General features: G+C 44.3%; 1 protein-coding gene across 1 annotated transcript in view; it reads right to left on the bottom strand.

The window, feature by feature from the left end:
• Positions 1-4,513: 4,513 nt before the first annotated feature.
• Positions 4,514-26,828, bottom strand: part of LOC121433286 (plasma membrane ascorbate-dependent reductase CYBRD1) — a 28,687-nt gene continuing 6,372 nt past the window's right edge. The window contains exons 2-4 of the mRNA XM_041631662.1: positions 19,590-19,798; positions 9,134-9,288; positions 4,514-8,459 (exon numbers count right to left, since the gene is read on the bottom strand). Coding sequence (XP_041487596.1) covers positions 8,159-8,459; positions 9,134-9,288; positions 19,590-19,798 — 665 coding nt within the window. The 3' untranslated portion in view covers positions 4,514-8,158. The remainder of the gene's footprint in view (positions 8,460-9,133; positions 9,289-19,589; positions 19,799-26,828) is intronic.

Genomic DNA, 26,828 nt, shown 5'->3' with positions numbered 1-26,828 from the left:
AGATGATGAATGTTGATGCCTTTGGGGACCTGGCAGGCAGCTAACCCGTCTGCAAAGCAGGCTGTCCCTGGGGCCAGGCTGGGGTCTAGCAAAGGGAGCTGTTTTAATTTCTCTTTCCTGATGTTAAGAAAGCATTGCGTTCATTTGAAAAACATTCTCTTCAATTTCTTGTAAGATTAGACTAGACAAAGCCTAGGATCGTGTCAATTAGGCAGATAAGAATCTGCAAATGCACACTGTAAAGTACGTGTCGATAAGTCTTGTAGCGTGTGAGTAACAAATAAATTAAGATGTTGTAGTGTGCTCTCATAAACCCAACATCCAGGAGGCTGAAGCCTGAGGGTCATGAGGCCTGCTTAGGGTACACAGTGAGACTGTATCTCAAAACAAAACAGTAATAAATGTCAGTTGTAGAAAACATAGATATCAATAGGGGCATTTAAATGTTCCATTAGCTTACTCTGCTCCAAAGATTACAGTTGTTCATTAATTATTTGTTTTATTTTTACTGCTAATTATGTATGTGTATACGAGAGAGAGAGAGAGAGAGAGAGAGAGAGAGAGAGAGAGAGATTGAGAGATTGAGAGATTTCAATGTTGAGGTATCATCTTCATCTCCCATTTTGCTCTACACACACCTTCAGTGGAATGATTCTCAATAGGGGAAATAGTAGGGCTAGGACACAGAACTAGGAGCGTCAAGAGAAAGGGAAAGGCACTGAGAGAGGCAGAGAGGATTTAGTTAACTTCAGGGCCACTCCCACACCTTGGTCTCCATTCTAGAGCAGCTCTGAGCTTCTCTCCCTCACCTACTTCTTGTCTCTCTTGCTATGTGAGTCTGTTTAACTTGGTTAATTGTTCATGGACATTCAACAAATATCTAGTTGGCCCTGTCTAAGTTTGCAAGTTCAAATCTCAACAAGTGTAGGAGTCAGGGGAGGAGAAACAAGCTCATAAATCTACCCTGGTGAGACTGGGTAATGGCAGGACCTGGGTTCTGCAGCCCCGAGGAACAATACTTCACTCAGAGCAAAGGAAAAGCAGAACCACAGAAAGTTTTTCCTGGCCGATGTCTATGGATCCCAGTGTCAGAGGGTAAGTTGGCCTTAGCAAGAGAAAGTGGGTGGGATATTTGAGTACATCTTATCAGATACTGACCTGATTTAAATTGCAATATTTGAAGTCAGAGACTGGTCCTAAGCCTGACATGGACCAGAACTTAGAACATTCTGTTTGCCAAGCCATGGCCTAGTAGGTAAGACTCCTCACCATTGGGTTTGTATCCTAGTTCCACATGAAAAGCTGCAGCTAGTACTGTGTGTACCCATGACCCCAGTGCTGTGGGGTCAGATGCTGGGGAAGTACCATCAACCTAGCTCTGGGTTGTGAGAAACCCTGGTTCAGAAGAACAAGGCAGAGTGGCCAGGCAGAATCCCTGACATCCTCTCTGGCCTCCCCCACAAGTATCAAGTATACACCTACACACACACATACATGCATATTACACACACATACACACACATACACACACGTCCAATTAGAGATAAAGAAAACGAAAAGAAAAAAAATCTCTGTTCAAGTAAGTAAAACAAAAATACAGTGTATTTCCCGTCTTGGAGATTTCAGTTACATACTGGCAATTAAAAGTGCAGGATAGTTCTGGTTTTCCATGATGGAGGCATGACATCTACTGTCCCACGGGTAACAGCTAAACACTACTGACATTCAAAACAAAATAGTACGTTTATGTGAGTAGGGAGGAGGGGAGGTGTGTGCACGCCACCCTGCAGGTAGAGGTCAGAGGACAATTTTCTGGAGTTGGTTCTCTTCTTCCACCATGCTGATCCTGGGTATCAAGCTCAGGTCATCAGGCTTGGCAGGAAGTGCCTTTACCTGCTGTGACATCACTACACACACACATAGACACACACAAATACATAAATAAGTGTATTTATATAAACCTCCATGCTATAATCCAAGCACTTGAAAGATTGAGATAGGCGAATTATAAATTCAAGCCAGGCAATGGTGGCGCACACCTTTAATCTCAGCACTCAGGAGGCAGACACAGGCGGATCTCTGTGAATTCGAGACCAGCCTAGTCCACAGAGCTAGTTCCAGGACAGGCTCCAAATCTATCGAGAAATCCTGCCTCAGAAAACAAAGTAACAACAATAACAAAAACCAACAACAAACACTCCCTGAGGACTGGAAAAGAGGCAGAGAAGTTAAAAAACCATAGAAAATGCTTCTAGGGGCTTAAAGCACCAAAGGATAATATCCCACTTTATCACAGAAGCTTGAAGTGGGGTGAGAATCTGGAAAGACAGTATTTGAGGGGGTCACTGAGTGCACATTTAGTTAAGAGAGCCTTTATAAGATCGCCTGACACAACCAGGACCTGGTTGTCCCTCTTTGGGACTGGAGAGCTGAAGGGATCAATCGCTGCTCAGTCCAAAACTGAAGATGCCTCAGAACAAGAGAGAGCAATGAAGCTGGACCTGATGCAGAGGACCCGGATGCCCCCTGAGGAGCTGTTGGTGCAAAGCCACATTCAAAAGCTGATAAGCCTCAGTCTGGGCTGTGCTGGCAGTAACACACCCACTCCAGGGCACTTACCTGCACACGCATGAGCAAACTTTCCGTTCCATATGGGGTCCTGGCCTACTGGAGGGTGCCTGTCATATTCAGAATGAGTCTTCCCCATTCAATTCACTGAGCCACAGGCCTGTGGGTCATTTCTGGTCATGCTCTCATAGACACACCCAGAAATGTGTCTGCCAGTTTCCTTTGCATCTCCCAATCCAAACTGACAAACCAAGATTGACATTATAAGAAGAACTTTAAAATCTGTACCTAAACTCCACTTGGCCCTTACACAACATATATGTGAGGTAGGCTCTAAGCCATTCATCCAAAACTAAAATAAGAGATTTCACCCACTGCTTATTAAAGCAGTTTAGACTCTTCCGAAGAGCGGTCCTCAACCTTCCTAATGCTGCGACCCTTTAATACAGGTCCTCATGTTGTGGTGACTCCCAACCATAAAATTATTTCATTGCTACTTCAGAACTGTAATTTTGCTACTTACTGTTACTGATTGTAATGTAAGTATCTAATCTGCAACCCCAAAGGGCTGAAAAGCACTGTTTTAGGGACGTGTAACAGGACTTAGAACCTTTTCACGTTTATATTCAAGATTTTCAAAACGCAAGGTAAACTGGTAGATAAGCTAAGATCTATGCGCCCACTATCAGTGGAAAGACAACCAATAGGGATCCATTTCAAAATGATCCAGGCATTAATGGAACCAGAGAAATAGCTCAGCTACTAAGAGCACACCCTGCTCTTGCGGAAGACCTCCTGGAAAGAAACAGTAAACACGAAGTCTCCAGCCGGAAAGGAAATGACAAGAGACTTGGGACATCAGAAAGGAGCTACGGCAGTGAGAGTGGAGACATGGGACTGGAGTTCAGCAGATTTTCTCCTAATCTCAGGCTTTCTAAATTTTATTCACTAGTATTGAGAATTATAATAGTTCATGGCCCCCATAAAGGCATACACATAATAGAAAATAACTATCTTTTGAAAAGTTACTATGAGCAGCTGTTTAACAAGCAGTACACTGGATAGACTTGATGTGGGATTCCCCTCTGTATGCTGTGAATACCATTGGTTAATAAAGAAACTGGTTTGGCCTGATAGGGTAGATAGGCAGGGAAAACTAAACTGAATGCTGGGAGAAAAGGAGGCAGAGTCAGGAAGAAACCATGGAGCTGCAGCCAGAGACAGACGTGTTGAAACCTGGCTGGTAAGCCACAAGACTCATGGTAAAATATAAAATAATAGAGATGGGTTAATTCTAGATGTAAGAGTTAGCTAGCAATATGCTTAAGTAATTGGCCAAGCAGTGATTTAATTAATACAGTTTCTGGGGCTGGAGAGATGGCTCAGAGGTTAAGAGCATTGCCTGCTCTTTGAAAGGTCCTGAGTTCAATTCCCAGCAACCACATGGTGGCTCACAACCATCTATAATGAGGTCTGTGTGGCCTGCAGGCATACACACAGACAGAATATTGTATACATAATAAAGGAAGAAAGAAAGAAAGAAAGAAAGAAAGAAAACTTTAGACAAAAAAAATACAGTTTCTGTGCGGTTATTTTGGAAGTCTGGGCAGCTAGGAAACGAACATGCAGCCTCTTTACAACATAGACTTGCTTGTTATTTTTTTCCAGTTTATTTGCATGACCTGCATCACCCTTCCACAGCGCTATGGGCTCCAACTTGGATTCTGTGAGGAAGGGTATGCCATGGGTTTGACAGTCTCAATACCTCTAGCATCATAGAAAGACTGGCACTCAGAGTATACAGAAAAAGCTCACAGTATTTTCAATAAAAGAACTGGTAACCCAATTGAAAAACAATTATAAAAAAAATAAATTATGCGAAAGAAACTTGGAGCAAATGGATTATCCCAGCTACCCCAGAACAAACGGATCTAACACATACACAGAAAGCTTGGAAGTAGGTTTTTATTGCTATATTAAAAGTCAAGAAAAATAGATACATATATTCCCTACAAAATTATAAAATAATCGAGATAATACTTTTCCATCAATGTACTGAGATAAAAAGACAAATTTATAGATATAATTATTTCCCACTGAAAGTGTTCAGGTAGCTCATGAATGGAGAACAGTCATTTTTCCTCCTCTACATTCCTATCAGACCTAGAAGTTTTATGGTAGTGTCCTGTGGGAGTTCTCTTTAAAAAAAAAAAGATGAACATCTAAAGCTAAATATTCCATTACATTACAAGTAAAGTTGACATAATATGTGACTTCCTCCTTTGTATTTTTCATGTGCAGCCATGGTCAGTGAGTGTGCACTGGGGCTTCCAGCTCTGCAGGGAAGAAAACCTAATTAAAATGAGACATACAATTTATGTTGTCCTTTAGAAAATAGAAACTACTTGTCACCAGTCCTTAAAAAGTACACTTTAATCTATCACTCCATTCTAAGGTCTCAGACGCTATTTCCAAGGGCACAGATGCAAAAAAAACCACCCAGCTAACGGGAAGAAAGTGCCGTGGAGACTGAGGTCTGTTTGACACCGGCACAGGGGAGCTGCACGCTTTTGATGACATTAATTCAATAAAGTATATTCATTTCGATTTCTCACCAAGCCCTGGGAAAGAGAAGCCTTTCATGTTGACGTAGATCAGTGTTGAAATAAAGCTTTCTTTCCTGAAATTAGATTATGGGGTAAGCCAAGCCAGATAATCTCTGCAGAGGACATAAGCTATAATTATTTGGGGGGGTTTCAATCAAAGTTTGGAATTGATACCCAAGCCTTTCTTTTCCCCTATTCTTTGCAGACTTTTTAATGTGATATTTTGGGGGGGAGAGACGCTTTAGGTAGGAAACATCAGCTTTTGAAAGATAAAGGTATAATTATCACCAGAATAAAGAGCCCATTAAAAGAAGAGTCTCAAATAGAAAGATCTTTTCGATATATTGTGCTATGCATCCTTTCATAAAAGCTGGAGAAGAAAGAGAAGAAGCGCCTATAATATTACCCTCACATTAGCCTACTTGAGAGCAGAGAAAGGGCCGAGATGAAGGGTGCTTGATGCATTGCAATGCAGCTATTCTAGCGCCATGCAATTAGCGCTGCGCTGATAGCCCCTGTGGGCCTCGGTGGAAAGGATAGGGTGCCATGATACTTGGGGCCCAGTTATGAGCCTTCCCTTCTCCCTGGGATTCTGACTAAGCTCTTATGTCAAATCATCATTTAGCAAACTGCTCAGTGTAAGCATGCAATTACTCCTTCTTAGCACACACGTGAACTTTATTTGTTAATTAGACTTTTGAGCTAGGTGCCATGATCCCAGGATGGCCCTGAATTCCCCATCTAGCGGAAGACCTTGGGTCTGTCACTCGTAGTCCTTTTGACACTATTAACCAATTTTGAAAATAGGATTAATTAAATTAGAAGAAAGCAAAGAGGGAATTCTGAAGTGTTTGAAGTTTAAGAGCTCTGAAAGTCCTATTTGGGCTTTGGAAATAAGCGTATCTTTGTTTTGTTTTGTCGAGACAGGGTTGCCCTCACTGCCCTAGGCCTCACTCTGTAGACCAGGCTGGCCTCGAACTCACAGAGATCCTGGCTCTACCTCCCGAGTGCTGGATTAAAGGTGTGAGCCACCATGCCCGACTACGGAAATAGTCACGTTATGTAAAAGGATTTTCACTACATAACAAACATGCTAACTGCATTTTGCTGTAAACTACAATTTTTTTTCTCAACATTAAAATTCTTGTGTTTGTTTTGTCCTTATTTTTTATTTAAGAGACAGAGCTGGGCTGTGTGGCCGGTGGCACATGCCTGTAATCCAGCATTTGGGAAGTGAAGGCAAGGAAGGCTACACACATGTTCAAGGTGACCTTGTCAGCTGCACAAAGAGTAAGGCCCACTTGGGTTACTAGCGAAACCCAGGTTTCTCTATGCTGCCCAGGCTGGTTTCGAACTGAGCCGCAGATACCAGCCTCTCAAGCAGCTGGAACTAGAGGTTCACACATCCGTTCCCAAGTGTTACAACCAGAAAATACAGCGAAAGAAAAAAAAAATCTCCATGAGGAACCATCTCCTCAGTTACAACCTCAGGTTTCCCTCAGAGCTGAGACAGAAATCCCGCCACGTGAAAGATTATCATCACCTTTGAATCTCAGTTCTCTACTAGAACTCCAAATTCCACAAAAATCAGAAAAGAACCTGCCTGTGACCCTAGGGAAGGACAGCCCAGGATACAATTCTCTCCGAATCGGAAAGTCCTTCAGTGGCTAAGATCATGAGGAACAAGAACTATAATGACTTAATCTTGAAGCTGAGTATCCTAGCCCACATCTTTCTGTCAGCAAGACTGATGCCCTGTTAAGATTAAAAGGGCATGATGGCAGGCTCTGGCTTGTTGGCAGTGGCTGAGGCCCCGAGATCTACGTCTAAGACCACTCGGCGCCTTTCCCACCCTCTAAAGGGTCCCCTTGGAAGAGGACCAAGCGTAAGGCAGAGAGTGCCCTGTAACAACTCCACTAGACGCCACTCGGGGACTTTATTCAGGGGCGGACCACGGAGCTGCCAAGTAGGATAAAAGCGAAAGGAGCATAGTGGAATGTAGAATTGTGGGCAGAGGAGCCAGACTGCCAGGGTTGGAATGCCAGCTCCATGGACTTAAGAGTTATGTGAAGTTGGGCCAAGTTACAACCTTTCCAAGTTTCGGATCTTTTCGCCTCAAAAAACGGGGCCAGTAACAATACCTGCCTCACAACATCTGTCTGAGACTGAAGGAGCTAATATTTGTAAAGTGCCCAGCAGGAGAGTGGCTGGCACATGTTAGAGCCAGGGAAGCACTTTGGAAATTCGAGGGACAGTGCTCATCACGTGCGCATGGATGCAAAGCGGTTCGTGCAGCGTGAGCTCAGGCGTGTTTGCATTGCAAGCGGTTCACAAGCTGAGCTGTGAGGTGACCAGCTCCTGGGAGTCTAGGCGCTGTGGGCTGAGTGTAAGAAAATCTTCCAGGTCTAATCAGAGATCTCTTTAGCTGTCTTTGACCCAGCATCTGCTCTGAAACGCCCTCATATATACTGTCGTGTCCAGGGCCCAATGTGAGCTCAAATTGGCTGGAGAGGGAACCGAGGTGGAAAGGGGAACTAATTTTCCTAAAACGCCATTCCTTGCAACATGTTTTAGTCACAACAGCTGTGTGGCATAAGGGTTCAAACACAGTTCCAGGTACTTGTGATTGTTTTAAAAGTTAGGACTGGTTCTACCTTGTTCTGAAATCTCTGGGCTCCCAGAATTAATGAGGCATAGAGAGAGGCCAAGGGTGCTGTCTGCTCAGCAAACAAGCCCCGGGCAGGCACGTCCAATGCTTGGGTCCTCAGGAATAAAGAAGAAACAATCACCACTTAAATTGATCAAGACCTTTTACATTTGGTAAGGTTCGGCCTCACGGCCTCACGATACAAACGCTCTCGAGAAATCCTCCCTGGTGACCACAGTATACATTGGCACCATGAACCCAAGTCGCCAACCGCTAGGCAGGAGAAACTGAACTGTAGGGCTGACTTCGGGAGAGAAATGTAGGCTGCATCTACATTTTACATGGTGGATCTCTGGCCCGCATCATCAAGGCCGAGGGTTCTCTTCCTGGCGGCTCCGTCGCTGCTCAACTCTGCATCCGCGGCGTCAGGGCTGCGGTCTGAGCTTATGGCTATGGCGCCTTCCAGTCCATCCGTGCCTCCACTTGGTTGAAGAAGGATAGAACCTGGTTCTCTGGGACGCTTCCATTGTGGCCTGGTGACAATCCAGAAGATGAGGGCTCCAAATACCACAATCAGAATGCCCAGTGTATTTGTAAAAACACCCTCTGGCGGGAACGAATGGTACGAAGGGTCTTTCCTATGAAGAAAGAGAAAGTGGACCCAGTTACAAGGAAGCACACGGCAGACACAGAATTCACTTGCTCAGAAAGAACCATGGCACAGCTTCAACAGAAATGTCCTTACAGCATGGCATTAAAGAGACATTTAGGTTATACTGTGAATACTTTAAAATTCCAAGTAAGAAAAAAATATTGTACCTGGGATACCTCATGTCACTTAAGAACTGGAAAAGATACAAAAAAATGTATACATACTATAATTACAATTAGCATAAAAATATGTACCCCCAAAAGATGAATGCACACTCTATAACCCCAATAATTCTGTTTTTAGTGATAACTATACTATGCGTATAGGATAATAAATTATTTAAATTTTTTAATTTTAATATTAAAATACTTATGGAGCCAGAGAGATGACTCAACAGTTAAGAGCATTACTGCTTTTCTAGAAGACCCAATTTGTTTCCCAGTACCCACATGGCATCTCACAACTGCCTGTAACTCCAGTTCCAGGGGATCTAATGCCCTCTTCTGGTCTCAGGGGGCACAGCAAGCATGCAGTAGACAAACACTCATGCAAGCAAAAAATAAGTCTTTTAGAATAGCTATCTATATTATATTTCCCCAGGGAATAAATATTTAAAATTTTCTAGCTTAAGAATTAAGGGAGAGAAGACTCCAGACTTACAGGACAAAAAACAGCTTCTCTGTTATTCCCATGAGGACTGTTGCAATCACCGTTCCGAAGAGGAGAAGTCCGGAATACACATGTATCGGCATGATGACTGCCCGGAGAGACGGCGGAGCCCATGGGAGCAGAAAGATCAAGAAGCCTAGGACAAGCTGAACATCAGAGCACAGTGGTTATCACTTGACTTCAGTTTTAAATTACCCTTCATGGTGGTACGTGCCTTCAGCCCCAGCGCTCCAGAGCCAGAGGCAGAACCAAGGGGGCAGAAAACGAACAGCAAATTTCTCTGTGCACAGTTCCAACATCCAACGGTAACACCTAGAATATGCCCCGTCTCAAATATCCTTCTAGAAAACATGTGCACGTGCCTGTGTGTGCACGCGTGCGTGTGCACCAGCCTCAGCTTCCCAAGTGCTAGGGCTAAGTTAATTCTCTATTTTTAAGGATATAGCAATTTATTTACTAAGTATGAAGGAAAATAAGTTTTTTTTCCCTTCCCCCCCAAACCAAACACAGGATACATAGCTCAGTCTGATGCCAGGCATGGTGTCACGACCTCTGACCCCAGCACCTGGAGGCAGAGGCAGCCACATTTGTATGTGTCGAGACAAGCTCCAGTTCAGCCAGGCCTATAGAGAGAGACCTTGTCTCAAAAACCAAAGCCAGAAAGAAGGAATTTGACAGTGTGTTTCATAAGGAAAAACCAAAAGCTGCCCAAGTTAATTTCCTCAGTAACTAAGTCTGCGGTGGGACGCTTCTTTACCAAGGCCAGTAAGATCCCTGCACACAATGATGACTGTTCCGACCCCACACTTCTGTTGTTTCGGCCCCTGCCTCCTGCCCATTAAGATTATCCTCTCCCAGGACAGGCTCAATAGCTATGATGAAACCCTGACTCAAAAGAAAATAAAAAATAAAAAAATAAAGAAAAAAAAGAAAAACAAAAAAGATTCTTCTCTCTTCAAGAAAATAAAAGATGATACAATTGCTATCAGATTATCAAATTTATTGAATTTAAAGGCACTGTTTTTTTTCCAAGGACTGATTTAGGATCTATAAGTCTAATCCAAAAATACAAAATAAAAAATAAAAAAAGAAGGCTGGGAAGATCACTGGTATAATTGGTGTCCAGAGCCCTGAGAACTTGGAGTCCATGCAGTTTGCACTGGTAACGAATAGCGAGCTTTGGATGGGCTGTGAGCATATCTTATGTTCACTTACTATCCCGACATCTGATTATGTTGAGAATGGCCCAGAGCATTCCTTCTTGGTATGTCAAAATATTCCTGGAACTCCTTCAGTGATTGATTCTACTATTATCCAAAGGCAAATGTCCCGATGCCCACGGTGTGCTTCCCGCGTGGAAATATATAGTTCAGCTCAACGGAAGCTAGGAATTTTGTATGGTAGTTTTCTGAACCGCACCTTGGTGTCTTTTATCGAGACATCCTAATGAAATACATAGTTCTCATAGTCTTGGTTTTTGACCATTTTTACTCTAAGGTCCTCAATGTTATCTCACTTCTTTTGTGACTTAGGATGTGTATCTGTTTCTTTGTTTTTTTCACGACTGTGTCTCACTATGTAGCTCTGGCTGTCCTAGAACTTGCTCCGTAGACAACGCTGGCCTCCACCTGCCTCTGCCTCCCCGAGTGCTGGGATTAAAAGTGCGCAGATATCGTCCCCAAAAAGGCAGCTCCACCTCCAGCTCCGGCTGATGTCATCTGTCTCCACACTGCACCACCTCTCTCTCAGTTGCCCCTGGCAACATCCCAGCCTGGCTCAGCTCTAGGCCCAATGGAGTGATGGAGCCCAGGGAGGCCGCGTCAGTGGAAACGCCTGGTCGAGAAAAGCTCAGCCTTGCTTGCTGTCAGCTTCTCCGACCAGACCTCCGCCCACGCTGTCCTCCTCAACCCTCATTTCCTCTTGGCAAACCAGGAGCTGCTTCTGAGAAGACCTCTGGTGTGCTGCCAGCACACCAAGCAAAGTGTCCCCACCCAAGGACTCCTTCCCTTTCTTCAGTGACAGCGAAGTTCGTGTTGCATCTCTGAGGCCTCATGGAGACCTGCTTTTAGATGACTCTGTCTTTCCCGTCCTCACAAACCCTCCTTTTCTGGTGGCATCCTGTCAGCGTGTTTAGTTGTCCAAACTTCTCTAATGAAAAGCAGAAGAGAAAAAAACAAAACCCACACAAATATTCCCCAAATCTCCAGACGCCACCTTCGGCTCCCGGCGCTCTCAGCGACTGCCCACATTGTCCACATTCTTCCTACTCCACTCACCCAGAGGGCCTGGCAGAGGTTTTCTGCTTCCTCTTCAATCCACTACCACCTTGCTTCTGCCCTCCAAGGTCATCTCTGACTTGCCACCACCAATCCTGAGGGACCGTTTCCAAGTCATGTCTGCAGATCTTCCCTGGAGCATCAGACATCCCTCAAGTCCTGGAGGGCCCCCCACGGTCCCCTTCTCATCCACCCACTGGCTCTCTTTCTATCACGTTCTTCCCAAGCCTGGTGTTTAAATTTCACATCTGAAATAACTGGGATCTACCCACTGTCCTTCACTGCCACCATCACCCTTGTATGCCAACGAATCTCTCCTCCGAACTGCGGAACACCTTCTACTAGACTTCCTGGATTGATGTCTCTTCATCTGCCAGTTCGTGTTCCCTATCCATTGGCAGCCTTCCTTCCTCTTCCTCAAACACAACAAACTCCTCCCACAGGCTAGAAGACTCTCTGAGCTTCTAACCCCAGGATTGTGGCTCCAGTTCTCATATGGAACCCCCTATGTCTCTTTATCAACAGAGTACTCTCCCAGAACACTCGGAAACCACCATCTACCAATCACCAGCTACCTGCCTCTCCCTGCAGACGTCACAAAGGCAGAGGACATGTCTCTGGGGTCCCGTGTTTGTCTTGTGGAATGATGTACGTGCCTGCTTAGGAAGGTACTTTGCTGTAACAGATATTTCACTCTGCTAAATAAATGAATTTCACTGACATAAAGTGCATGTTCTGGACCATGAAGATACTATGATGCCTAGTAAAAATAAAAACTACCATTTTCAGATCACAAAGGAATCTACCACACATTTATACTCTAGTGACAACAGCTAAAACATCACTTCAATGTGCTCTGCCCAGGGTTGAGCCTTTTCCAGCATGACTTGGTTTTGATTCCTATGATTTTATGAAGGATCATGAGACTTGCTACTGTAGGTGAGAAGTTAATGGAACTCATTTAAAGTCAGCACCTACCAAATGTAAGGACCATGTCAAACAGGTCTCACTAGGCATTCAGCTGCAGTATTTGAGAGGCAGAGGCAGGCAGATCTCTATGAGTTAGCCCAGTCTAGCCAGGGCTACACAATGACACCCTGCCTAAAAAAATTAACACCCAAATAAATAATAATAAAAACCAAAACAACCAAACAAGAAACAAACAGAGGTCTCCCTAACTGCAAATCCTATGTTTGTAAACATCACATGTCCCTTGGGTATGAACAAGGAAGAAGCTACCAGCCAATGTCTTCCTCCAAACAAAACCAAGAAGTGTTGTGAAACCAAATTTCTGAGAAGTCCAGAGAATGCAGAGGCAAAAGAGAACAAGAATCCAGCTATTTCCAATCTCACAGAATGTCCAGATGATCAAATACATTTTTAGTTCACTATTGAAATTTTTAATAACCTGATGCCATTGGTTATACTAACGGATTAAAGAAGAGAATGATGTTTATCTCAACAGAGAAAAAACATGCAATAAAATCCCAGAGTCACTCCTGATATACAAAGAGCAATGAAAGCTTATTCTTATAAAACAGTGAGAGGAGCTAGAAACTGTCAGTAAGCTGCCAGAAACACCCTTTCCCATACAGGAGTCAAGGATTCTTATCTCTTATTCCACACACTTGTACACACTTCTCCAGCTTCTCCTGGACAGTCTGGGATGCAGAGACAAGAGCAGGTGACAAGGCTGTCATTGCAGATAGATGACAAGGGCAGAGACAAGTCAGAGAAAGATGCGGTGAAAATAATCCATATAGAGAAAAAGGAAGGGGGCACAAACCCCCAGCACCCCCTAATACAGATTCCAGATGAGTTCAGCATGTAGGTGTTATTAATATTCTTAAGAGAGTGGAGGGCGGTGATACATGCCAGTAAACTCAGCACTTGGAGGCTGAGGCAGCAAGATGGCTGAGTTCAAGACCAACCTGGGCTACCTGATAAGATTCTCTCAGGAAACAAAACAAAACCAACCAACAAAAACAGAGAAAGGAAGAAAGGGGAATGCTTTGCTCCAAGTAGTTAGGGTAGGGAAGATGGAGACTTCATAATGAAGTCGTAGAAAGAGAACAAAATTGAAAAACTGTAACCTTGGATGGAAAATGATTCGCCTGGCTGCATTACAACCAAGAGTTTCTGGAGAGAGAAAGAAAGTGCAAGATTCAAATTGGAAGAAAATATAGAAACACATCTCAATAAAAAGGAAGTTGATTCAGAATTCCTGTAAGTCCTTAAAGAAATACAAACCTATTTTTATGTACCAAAGAAGCAAACCAGGTACTAGAAAATGAGTAAGTATTAGAACCACAAAAAGAATCTTTTAAAAATTTATTTATTTAAAAATCTAAAGTATTCAAGTGTGTGTGTGTGTGTAGCTGTGCCTTGGTGTGGGGTGTGGGGGTCAGAGGACAGCTTATGAGAATCATTTCTCCCCTTCCTCCTGTGGGTCCTTGGAATCAAACTCAGTCGTTGGTCTTAGCGTAATGTACTTTTACCCGCTGAGCGTCTCACAAGCCTAAAGGCATCTTTTTTTACTCACTGGTTTGTTAGAAATGTGGAGTTTGAAGAGGAGGTGAAGAGGGTTCTGAGTCTGAGACCAAACTGAACTACATAGTGGGATCCTGTCTCCAAAACATGGAGGTTAGGGGCTGGAGACGGAGCTTGGTTGGTGGAGTGCTTGCCTAGGGGGTTGATTTGTCTTCAACCTGACACAAATTAGAGTCATCTGGAAAGGCAAACCCTCACTTGAGGAATTGCTGCCATCAGATTGCCTACAAGCAATTGGGAGGGGCATTTTCTTGATTAATGATCGATGTGGGAAGGCCCAGCCCTCTGTATTTATACTCCCTCTCGGCAGGAGCGCTTGGGCATAGAACAAGCTGACGGGGGCTGAGAGATGATGCCGTGGTTAGGAGCACTGGCCCCTCTCCCAGATGGATCCAGGTTCAATTCCCAGCACACACATGGCAGCTTACAACTGTCTTTAACTCCAGTTCCAGGGGATCTGACACCCTCACACAGACACACATGCAGGCAAAACACCAATGTGTGTCAAATAAAAACATGTAAATTAAATTTAAAAAAAAGCAAGCTAAGTAAACCAAGGACAGAAAACAGTAAGCAGTATACCACGATGGTCTCTGGGTCCGTTCCTGCCTCCAAGTCTCTGTTTTGAGGCCCACCCTGGCCTCCCTCGATAATAAACAGACAATAACCTGTAAGATGTCATAAAGCTCTTTCTTCCCCAACTTGGTTTTGCTCAGTGTTTTGTCGCAACAGAAAATCAAGCTGGATACCTCGCAAGCACAAAGCCCTGGGTTGTTTCCCAGTACCACAAAAATGGGGTGCGGTGGAACACACCTTGGGTTCCTAACACTTGAGAGGTGGTGGCAGCAGAATCAGGAGTTAGATCAGCCTTGGCTGCATGTGTAAGCTGGAGGTCAGCTTGGTCCCAAGAGACCCAGTTACGAGCACACATAGATGGTAGCTAACAGAAACAATGCTGTTGAATTAGTTGCCCTAAAAAAGTTGTGGGCTGCCGGGCGGTGGTGGCGCACGCCTTTAATCCCAGCACTCGGGAGGCAGAGGCAGGCGGATCTCTGTGAGTTCGAGGCCAGCCTGGACTACAAGAGCTAGTTCCAGGACAGGAACCAAAAGCTACGGAGAAACCCTGTCTCAAAAATCTAAAAAAAAAAAAAAAAAAAAAAAGTTGTGGGCTGGAGAGGTGGCTCACTGGGTGGCTAAGCGCTCTTGCACAGAGCCTGTTTGGTCCCTAGCACCCATATGGTGACTCACAGTCATCTATAACTCCAGTTCCAGAACTGAGGCCCCTTTCTGACCACCAAGGGCAAGGGCAGCAGACATGCTCACAGTGCACATATATGCGTTCCGGCAAAACACTCGGACATGTAAAATAAAAAAAAATTCAAATCAAAAATCAAGTAAAAACTTCACTTTAATTTGAAACACAGTATAAGATATTTTTGAGAGTTGAGCTAAAGTGGTCAAATGGACGTAGTAGCTCCTTTTCTGTTGATGTCATAAAGTGCAATGAACGAAGTAGCTCATGTAGTAAGGAGGAGTTTGTTTTGGCTGAGTGTTCCAGAGGAATAAGAGTTCAGTCCATCATGAAGGGTAGGCAAAGCAGGAAGGACAGGAATGGTATCAGGGACAGCTGAAGGCCCGCACCAAGCAGGGAGAGTGAGCTAGACATGGTGGGAAGCCTTTCATCTCAAAGCCTGTCCCCAGGGACGTAATTCCTCCAGCAAGGCTGTGCACCACCCAAACCTCCCCCCAAAGTGCCACCAGCTGGGGTAGGGGGCAAGTGTTCAAATGCCCAAGACTATGGGAGCCACTTCTCATCCGCTCTACCGCAATGAATAGCACATTTACTATTGTATTCACAGAATGTGGTAAAAGTACAAAGCAAAATCAGAAAGCGAGGAAAAGAAGAATCAAGAAACCTGGGGACTTCTAGGGACAGGAGCAGTTCCAGAAATGTATGATCAAGACTAGGTGGGTAGAGGGAGAGGAGGGGAGGGCTGTTTTTGGAACTAGATGGGCTGTGAAACCACAGAAGTGCCTATAATTATAGTGATTTATAACTTCTATACACACATGCATATGTGTGCAAACTTGAGATTGTTTGATTTTAATGTCCTAGAGGCTAAATCTCACAGGGAGTCAAGAATCCTGGGCTTGGATTGTTCACAGCCCATTAGTCTGTTGCAGGTATCACTGTTTGCCATCTTCTAGTTTGTTAATCAAACAACCCAGACACCAACTGTTTGGCAAACAAACCCTGATTTTACAACGCTGAATTCAAGCCCAGCAGAACATTTAATCTTAAAAATCTTTCTTCCTCTTCATCCTCTGAGCTAGCATTGTTCCTTGCATTGAACTGGAGGAGCACAAACTGACCTCATAAAGTACAATGACATCGTGCAGGAGGAGGACCTTGATGGGGAAGTGGCCAGCAATGTGGCTAAGACTAAAGCAGTGGCTCTTGCAGACTGAGGTATCTTGCCCTCCCCACAGTGGCTCCAGGGACCAGTATTCACGGTGATGCTGTCTCCGCCAGGAAGTGAAAACTGATTTCTCATTTCTGCGGATTTCACCTAGCGACCTCACGCATGCAGGCTAACTATCTGCCACCCGACAACGGCATCCCCAGCCCTCTTTTATTTTCCATGCTGAAACAATGTCTTACTAAGTTACCAGGACTAGCTTTGAACTAGTGATCCTCCTGCCTCGGCGTCCTGAGTACCTGGGAGTTACAGGTCCAGGCTCCGTTTTGTTTTTGGTTTGTGTTTGTTTTGTTTTGCTTTGTTTCCTGCTGAGCTGGCCTCTTTTACTCCTATGGTAAGCTCCTTTGGTAAGCTCCTCGTCAAGCCACACCGCCCCTTCTGGCGGTGAAACGGGTAAAATCCGATGCAGATGCAGCTCCACGCAGACCCAGGTTCCGAGCACAGCCCTTCCCCTTTGCTGCAACTCAACACAATTTGGATTCTGGTGTTCCGCATTCTGGGCTCAGAAGTGCTTTCTGCTGCACCAGCTGGCTGAAGAGTTAGACAACCGACTTAGCTTTCTAGTGGCTTCTTACCAGCAGGCTCCAGTTCTTCTAGGAATACGGCGAAATGGGTCAGCTTAATCGCGGGAAACCAAGGTGCAGTCTCTCAGAACAGCTCAAGCACACGGGCAAGCACGTGCTACGGTGCACACGGGTGGTCTGAGGACAACTCACGGGAGTCAGTTCTCTCTAGCATGTAGGCCCAAGGAATCCAACTTAGCATGTCGAGCTTGGTAGCAAGCATCTGCACCTGCTGAGCTGTCTCAATGGCCCCAAGTCTTTCCTATTTGGTTGATTTTTTATTATTAATGTTTAGCGTTGCTTACCCATTGACACAGGACATGCAATTATTCCCACAACGCTTGAGTCTTTTCTGTTTACTTTGATGCTTTATGTCACATACATTTAAAACAAACTATGTAGTAAATATCGCTCACAGAGGTTTATTCTTAGTTATGAATGCCCGGCCTTAGCTTGGCTTGTTCCTTGTCAGTTTTTCTTAAATTATTCCAACTACCTTTTGCCTCTGGGCTTTTTTTTTTTTTTTTTTTACCTTTCTCTTGCTTTCTCTTACCTATATCTTAATTCCACTCTTACCCCATGACTGGCCAAGAGGTTGGGTGGCCGGGTGGTGGGTGGCCGGGTGGCCGGGTGGTGGGTGGCCGGGTGGTTGGGTGGCCGGGTGGTGGGTGGCTGGGTGGCCGGGTGGCCGGGTGGCTGGGTGGCCGGGTGGTGGGTGGCCGGGTGGCCGGGTGGTGGGTGGCTGGGTGGCCGGGTGGTGGGTGGCTGGGTGGCTGGCCCCTGACGTCCCCCTCTCCCTGTTCTCTCATTGCTCCTCCTTTCCCTCCCTGTCCAGATTTCTCCTTCTATTTATTCTCTCTGCCTGTCAGCCCCATCCATCCTTTCTCCTGCCTTGCTATTGGCCATTCAGCTCTTTATTAGACCATCAGGTGTTTTAGACAGGCAAAGAATCACAGCTTCACAGAGTTAAACAAATGTAGCATAAACAAAAGCAACACACCTTAAAATAATATTCCCCAACAGATCCTTAATCTAGGTTTTTTTCCTATTGTGTGATATGGTATGTTTGGATTTCTTAAATGCATAGAATCTGTTAAATAAGTGTTATTATAACATGAAAAAGTTCTTCTGCATACTTGGTCTTTCCTAGCCTCTCTGGTCCTTCTGTGTTTGTTTTGTTTGCAGATAACTCACTTGAAACAAGGAAGGTGTCCCTTCATCTCTTCCTTAAAAGTTTCTTGGTTATTTTTGATATGTATTCTTCTACATAACAATTTCTACGATTCTCACATGTTTACATTGAAAATTATGTTAAACATAGATATTATTGAAGGAGGAAAGACTTCTATATTAATTTTTTTCTTTGAGTAACATGGTATCTCTCTGATATATTTGTGGTCGTTTGAATGAAAGTGGCCCCAGGGCTCATAGGGAAAGGCACTGTTGGGAGTTGTGACCTATGTTGGAGTGGGTGTGGCCTTGCTGGAGGCAGCAAGTCACTGTAGGTGGGCTTTGAGTTTCAAAAGCTTAAGCCAGACCCAGTGCTCTGAGGGAGGTTCTGTTATCCAACTAGAGCTATTTTCCTTATTGATTGATAAGATTACAGTGGGTGCAGAAAGCCTGGCTCCTTTCCATTTCCATCCCATAACTCCAGGATGGCTAACAGATCTAAAGAACCAAGAGTGTCTCAAGAGATTAACCATTATTTAATGACAACACATCATGATTCAAGGTTTTGAAAACACATATATCCATTTAGAAGAAAAATGGCCAATATCTGTTAAGTGGCCCAGCTTTTTAAAGGGGCCATTTATTTTAGGATAAGCTTTAGGGTGGTATGTGCCCATTCTAGTATCTCACTCTGTAGTCATAGAAAAATGAAGTTCACAATGATATCCCAACCAGGAAGTTGAATATGCATCCTGCTAGCTAACAAGGAAGGACAATAAATCAATACCACTTGCCAAGATTTTTCAACAAAGTGGGGAAGACCCAAAAGACCCTCTGACATAAAACTGCTGAGTATCACATGCCATTAAATTTCATTTCAGTACAATGTTTTCAGAAAACATACGTTTAACAATACATGAAAAGAGTAAATAAAAAAATGAAATCTTACGAACGGTTAAAAAAATATCAGTGTTATCACTTAGAAAAGGTCAGCCCAAAATGCAGCAGAGAATGTGGTAAAGAAACACATAACTCCACCTAGGCTAGCTGATTCAGACATGGAAGTGAAGTCTGGGTGATGCTAGTCTAGATGTCAGGAGATGGCGACGCCCCCATCTCTCATTCTCTCATTACAGATGGTTGTGAGTCACTATGTGGTTGTGGGGAATTGAACTCAAGACCTTGGGAAGAGCAGGCATTGCTCTTAACTGCTGAGCCACTGACTTCCCTACCTACGGGTGTCAAAAAGATAAATCATACATCTGCATTCCTAGGCTGTGAATTCTGAGGTTCATTGCCCCCTCGGGGTAAGAGTTATTCTGGACATAGATGAAAGAGTAAGTTTAGAAAACATCAACAGTCTCCGGGCTGTTTTTCTCTTTGTTTATATAAATAGCAAGACACTGACCTGCAGGACGTAGAGTATGACGGCGGTCAGCCCAACCCAGCTGTGCAGACTGTACATATGGGGGATGCTTCGGACATTGTGGTAATCAAATACGGCCACGACAGAGATGATGATGAGGATGGCGGCCACGGCATTTAACCCCGCGTGGATGGATTTCATCAGGAACTTGCTACACTTCCAGGTCCATGGCAATCTGTACGCGATGATGGCTAAGGAAGCAAAGTGTTTTAGGAATCAGCATAAAGCAAACCATTTGACCCGCCGGACAGCTTCTCTTCAGGGACTTTTCCCTTGGTTTCTGCTTCTCCCAGCCTCCCCTTCTCTCTGCACCCCTTCTCAGTCTCCCATGCCATGTCACTCCTGAGTGTATGCCCCAAAGAAACAGATGCATCCATTCCCCAACACACACCACTGTTAGCCCATCATTTATAGTAGCCCAAATGACTATCACCAATACATGGGATAGTAAGAGATCCATAATGCAGGAAGTCCTTCTGTATGTGTGTTGCTTCTATTGGTTGATGAATAAAGTTGTTTAGGCCAATGGCTTAGCCAGGTGAGAAATCCGAACAGAGACAGAAAGAGTAGGCAGAGTCAAGGAGACACCATATAGCTGTCAAAGAAGAAAGATACCAGAACATTACCAGGCCTCATGGTGATACATAGATTAATAGAAATGGGTCAGTTTAAGACGTAAGAGCTAGCTAGGAATACACATAAGTCATTGCCCAAACAGAGTTGTAATTAATATAGTTTCTGTGTGGTTATTCAGGTCTGGGCGGCTGGGAACAGAAAGTGCAATCTCCATTTACAGATCAGCACTACGGAATAATACACACTGAAGACAGTGAATTGCTTTATGTATACTTCTCAGAATATATACTAAAATCCAGTAAAAAGCCTTAAAATATTTTAAGTGTCCACATTAACCAGCACACAATTAACCTTTTGTTAATTCGTCACGAAGACGACAGAGTGCCCCTCTCCGCCTGATCCATGTCAGGAAAATTCTATTTGGAAACGTGCGACAGATTGAAAATTCTGAAGACCACTTCAGTGGAAGATGAGCCCCACTCCATCAGTCGTGGGCTACGTACTTTCTTCATTCCAGGAAGTAAGGAAAAGGAACCTGACACCATCAAAAGACAGTATGATTTGGATATATTAAAATGTCTTAGGTTGGGGAGATGGCTCATGGTTAAGAGTATTTACCGCTCTTGCAGAGGGCTTAGCTTCAGTTCCCAGCACCCACATGGTGGCTCACAACCGTCTGTAATGCTCGTTTTAGTGGATCTCACACCCTCTTCTGACCTCCTTGCATAACAGCTATGTATATGGTACACATACATATATACACATACACACATATACATACATACATAGATACATAAATACATACATACAACAGACATTCATACACACAAATGAATCTAAAAGAAAAAATTTAAATGCCCTAAGATCATGCAAACTTCTGAGAGGAGAGACACACCTGAAACCACAAAGAGGAGAATGCAGCCTCGCTAAAGGTTTCATCGTAGGGTACCGCGAGTCCCATCCTGCGGTCCCGTCCCAACACCTGACAGATCCCCACAAGAGAACAGCATTTCTTTTTCTTGACCCAAATTCCAAGGGATTGTTGCTTACTGGTCAATGCTTATGGAGATACTTTATAAAAATCTTGATTGAGGGCCGGTCAGGTGGCTCAGAAGGGCAAAGCACTCGCCACCAAGTCTGATGACCTGCGTTTGATCCCCACAGCCCACAAATTGTCCCCTAATCTGGACCTCTGTGTCCTGGCACACACACCTCCATACATACACACACAGAGGCTAAACAAATATAATAAAATCATACGAGGATCATATGAGGACATGGAGAACCATTGGCTAATTCTGTCTAGACTCAGTGACTCTTCTCAGGCCAGTTATCACAGAACCTTAGACTTCTGGAGCTTGCTCAAGGTATTTCATTTCATCTCAGCATGTCCATGTCTTGCTGTTTCTCTCCTGTGTCCTAGACCCTAACACAGCCTCACAGTATGAAGGTCCGTGAATGTCTTCCAAAGTCTCACTTTGGGCTAACTGTAGATTCGCACGTAACTGTGAGAACACATACAGAAAGCTCTCAACCCTTTCCCTCCAGGTCCTCCGGACATCTTGCTTACCCCGGGACATCACAAACAGGACACTGGCATCAATGTGACTAACTGCCCTGATCCAGGTTTCTCCAGCTCGACTTACTTCTGAGAGAGACCCACAACATTTTTGAAAGTAAACAAACACAAAGCTCTTCTTCCAGCAAACTGACCAAAATCTAGAAACCAAATTAGCATCAGCTCAAACACCAGTTTACTCTCCTCCTGCCTTTTCTCCTTTACGGATTTAGGGGCACACCTCGTATAATCATGGGGAGTAGACACCCCTACCCCATGACTCCGTGGCCATTAGTCTACAGCATGAGGTCTTTTACAATCTGTGTGGTCCGAGAATAGTAAAATTAGTTAAGTGGAAATGTATACTGTAGAAAGACATAAAATCATTGGAGATAAAACTCAGTGATATATATGGAGCACTTGTCTAGCATGTACAAGGTCCTGGGTTTGGTTCCCAGCCCTGGCAGGGGGAGCAGAGATGGGGCAATTCCCTGGTTTAATGTCATTTAACACATACACACACACACACACACACACACACACACACACACAGGATTGTCTTAAAGTCTTACAAAACATGTCTACAAACAAACATGTCATGTGCCTGTCACATATTGGGAAGTCACAAAGTATCAGTGAAAAAAAATTAACAAAAAAGCAATTAATTCTGCATTCTCAAAACATAATAGAGTCTCATGTTTGTTTTGTTTTTTTCAATTTTGTTTATTTATTTATTTGTTTATTTGGAGTTTTTGAGACAGGGTTTCTTTGTGTAGCCCTGACTCTCCTGATACTTACTTTGTAGACCAGGCTGGCCTTGAACTCACCGAGAAACCCTGCCTCTGCCTCCCAAGTGCTGGGATTAAAGGCATGTGCTACCCCTGCCTGCCTCTTTCAATTTTATTTTTAAAAAGTAAGATACAGCTGGATAGGATGACTCCCACCTGCATTCCCAGAACTAAGAGGTTGAGGCAGGAGGATTACTGTTAGTTCTAGGCTAAGCTGGGCTACAGAGAGAGTTCCAGGCCAAACTGAGCTACAATGAGATCCTATCTCAAAAAAAAAAGTAGGATATATTTGAACATTTGAATATATTTAGGTCATACAACAATATCTTTCGTTATATATTATGAAATGGTTAAGTTAAAGTACCTAACATACCAGTTTTTGTTGCAACAGGTCCTCTTCTAATATTTATCTATGTGTGTGTGTGTGTGTGTGTGTGTGTGTGCGTGTGCGCGCGTGCGTGCGCGTATGTATATAAGCTGGAGGACAACTCTCAGAAGTCAGTTCTGCCACCATATGGAATTTGGGGATCTGCTCATAAGCTTGGCTGCAATCACCTCTACACGCTGCACCATATCACCAGCCCAAATCCTCTTTTAAAAGTATAAATTGGGAGCTGGAGGAGTGGATCAGGATAACGTGCTTCGTGTACAATCGTAAGGACTTCATTCTGGGCACTGGGGTTGAGGGCAGTCCCAGGGGCTTGCTATCCAGCCAGTCCACACTAATCGGTGATCTCCTGGTTCAGTGAGAGACCTTCTCTCACAAAATAAGGTGGGGATGACAGAGAAAGACACGTGAAGTTGACCTCCAGCCACACAGGCACGTACACACGGAAGTGCTGCAACACATACATGTGCACGTACACACAGAAGTGCCCCAACACATACGTGTGCACATAGATACCACACACACATTGATAAAATGCGCAGATCAAAATCTCAAAGCAAACCACACTGCAGACACAAATGCTAGTTCATATAAGATCAAATGTGGCTTTCAAATAAGTAAAAAGGCATTTTTACTCTTGGGCCCACTTAACAGTAAGTTAAAGAGTAAGCCATTGAGTCTGAAGTGCATGGGGATTTGAAATCACTTATGAAGTCTCCTTAAACACGGTGGGCCTTTACGCGTTCCTTCCCACTAGAATAAAGTATTATTTTCCCTCTGACATCTTCAGAACAGCATCACCCATCCCTAGAACTCATTCCTCTGTGTACCCAATTTACCAGGTCCTATACAGAGGGCCTCAGCTTTAAACGGAAAAGCAAAGAGCCCTCTTTAAAATCCTGCAGTGCCTACAAACCAAAAGTTTGCAACATGCCAAATACCAAGAAACTGAAGTGCAGAGAGTGATGTGGATGACTGGGATTTGGCTCAGCATCCTGGCTGTGAGACGTCTGAAATCATCACAAAGGCAAATGCTTCCTAGCAAATAACTGTGCGAAAAGTATCAGGGCAGGAAGAATTCGTGCACTGGCTAGATATTTTTAATATTGAGGAGTGGTTTTTTTCTTTTTATATTTTACTTACCTTTATTTTATGTGTATTAAGAGTTTGCCTGTATGATTATCTGTGCACCACATGCAGGAAGTGCCTGAGGAGACCAGAAGAGGGTGTTAGATCCTCTGGAACTGGAGTTACAGGCAGCTGTTACCCCACTGCATGGGTGCTGGTAATTGAACCCCAGTCCTCTGGAAGAGCAGACTGTACTCTTAACCACTGCGCCATCTCTTCAGCCCTGTCCATCAGTATTATATGGTGTTAGAAAATTGGCTGTATTAAATAAAGTACCGGACCTGATTAAACCTGGTTGATTAACCATGGCCAAGCTTATGACTGTTCAAATGAGGAGTTGAATGGATTATCCCAGACAGTTCTAAACATTAAAGGATCAGTGCAAACCAACACTCAACTGGCCTGGAACTTGGTTTGTAGACCAGGCTGGTCTTGAACTCACAGAGATCCTCCTGCCTCTGCCCTTTGAGTGCTGGGATGAAAAAGGTATGTACCACCACACACAGTTATAAAATACATTCTTTAAAAAAAAATGTTACTCATCTCTAACTAAATCAAATGGAAACAACTTATAGAAAAGACACAACTACCTTCCTTCCTTCTTCCTTCCTTTCTATTCTAAGGATAGAACCCAAGACATGCTAAGCATGGACTCTACCAATGATCTACATCGCCAGCCCACTGCTCATATTTTAATGTTTTATACAGTATTTGGCATACAGCAGCTGCTTAAAATACACACACACACACACACACACACACGCACATGCAATTCAGGGCATGGTGGCACACACCAGTCGTCCCAGCACACAGGACACAGAGGCAGGAGGATCACTGCAAGTTTGAGGCCAGCTTGGTCTATGTAGTGAGTTCCAGGAAACCAGGGCTACAAAGTGAAACCCTGTCTCAAAAACAAAGAAATGCCAGTCAACTGGACGGGATAGTGCGTGAAGAAACGGAACGAAGAGAGGAAACCGTGAAAAGCGCAAAGACTGTCATCGCTAGCTTCTCATCCCTCAAGGAGGTTCCTTGGGAAAGAAAAATACCAGGAGAAAGATTTCTAGTTTGTCATGGTTAAAGGGAAATTGCTGAAGCTGGGCTATTCAGACAGAATATGGCAGTTCAGAGAGAAACCCTCGAAGGCATCTGGAGGATACAGATTAGAACTTGGGAATTTTGTTTGTCACCACACTGTTGGGGGTTGTTTCATGGACTTGTTTAATTTTAGGTTGAACTAGGTTTTTTTTCTTTTAAGACATTTTTACTTTTTTATTATTTTATTTATTTTTTTTTATTTCACGTGCTCATATGTCTATGTAAGGGTGTTGGATGCCCCAGAACTGGAATTACAGACAACTGGGAGTGGCCATGTGGGTACTGGGATGGGAACTGAACTCTTGAAGAGCATCCAGGGGTCTTGGAGCCACCTCTCTATTCTCTATTATTTTTAATTATGTGTGGGCATGTGCACGTGAATGTGGAAGCCCACAGAGGCCAGACGAGTTGGATCCCTCAGGAGCTGTGGGTATAGGCCACCTGATGAGAGAGATTGCTGGGACCCAAACTCAGGTCATCTAGAAGAGCTCTTAACCGCTGAGCCGAGCCGTCTCTTTCCAGGCTCCTTCAACCAGGTTTTAAGTATCTGCACTCTCTTGGGGAAATGGGTGCCTCTGGCAGCTACAGGCTGGCATCCCACACTCTGCTGCTGCTAAGTGGAAGCTTCTGCATGCCAGGCTTCTGCATGCCGGTCCTCAGCTCTCCATTCAGCTGCAGGAGGATGCAACCCGGTGTTACCGGTCCTCATAAAAGAGTCGCTTGCTACCAGTGGTATCAGGTAATGCCACTTATAATAAAAACCCCCGGCTGGTGATCAATGTCTATACTTTGAGGGACAATGAAAACCCCATAAATGCTTGATGAGAATGGCAATACTTTGGGTTTCCCAGAGAGCAGCGGTCATGGTTTTATCTTGCCTTTGTTTCCCGAGGCGAATTACCACAAACTTAGCAGTTTGAAAGAACCAAAACTTGGAGTCTTCAGAAATGGCTCAGTGGTTAAGGGCACTTGCTGCCCTCACAAAGGATCTGGGTTCAGTTCCTGGAACCCACAGGACAGCTCACAGAGTCTGTAATTCCAGTTCCAGGGGATGTGAGACCTCTTCTGACCTCCTGAGGCACCAGGCATGCACATGGAATGCATATAGGTAGGCATGCAAAACTCTCACATACATAAAATAAATAATTACAAAAGAAGAACCAAAATCTGGACCAGCAACGTGGACCAGTGGCTAAAGGAGCCTGCAGCCAAGACTGATCTCCCGAGTTCAATTCCTGAGCTAACTCCCATGAGATGTTTTCTGACCTCTCCGTTGCGCACGCGCGCGCGCACACACACACACACAAATAATAGGTGTAATTTACAACATTTTTTCCCCCTCAGATCTGAAGGGCAGGAATTCATGATCAAGGTGTTGCCCAGGTTGGTTCCTCTGGAGGATCAGGGAGAGAGTGCATTGCAGCATTTTCTTGTAGCAGCTTGTCTTAATTACATCTGCAAACATCCAATTTTCAAAGGAGGCATATTCTCAGTACCTGGGATTAGGATTCGGATTTATATTTTGGAAGCCATTTTTCAACCACCATAAGACCCTTGCGGGGATCATGAAGATGCTGGTTCCTGTGGGGTGTGAGGGGATCCTGATCCCTCCAGCACAGGGATGTTCCGCTAGCATCTGAGCTGTACCCCCCCCCCCCCCGGAAAAGGAGCATGTGGCTGACTAATGA

Source organism: Microtus oregoni, unplaced genomic scaffold (genome assembly GCF_018167655.1).
Source record: "Microtus oregoni isolate MIOR12 unplaced genomic scaffold, Mior012 000037F_ref0000500, whole genome shotgun sequence".
In the NCBI taxonomy this organism is placed as follows: domain Eukaryota; kingdom Metazoa; phylum Chordata; class Mammalia; order Rodentia; family Cricetidae; genus Microtus; species Microtus oregoni.
Note: the sequence above shows the minus strand (reverse complement) of the source record. Positions and strands in the feature narration are given on the sequence as shown.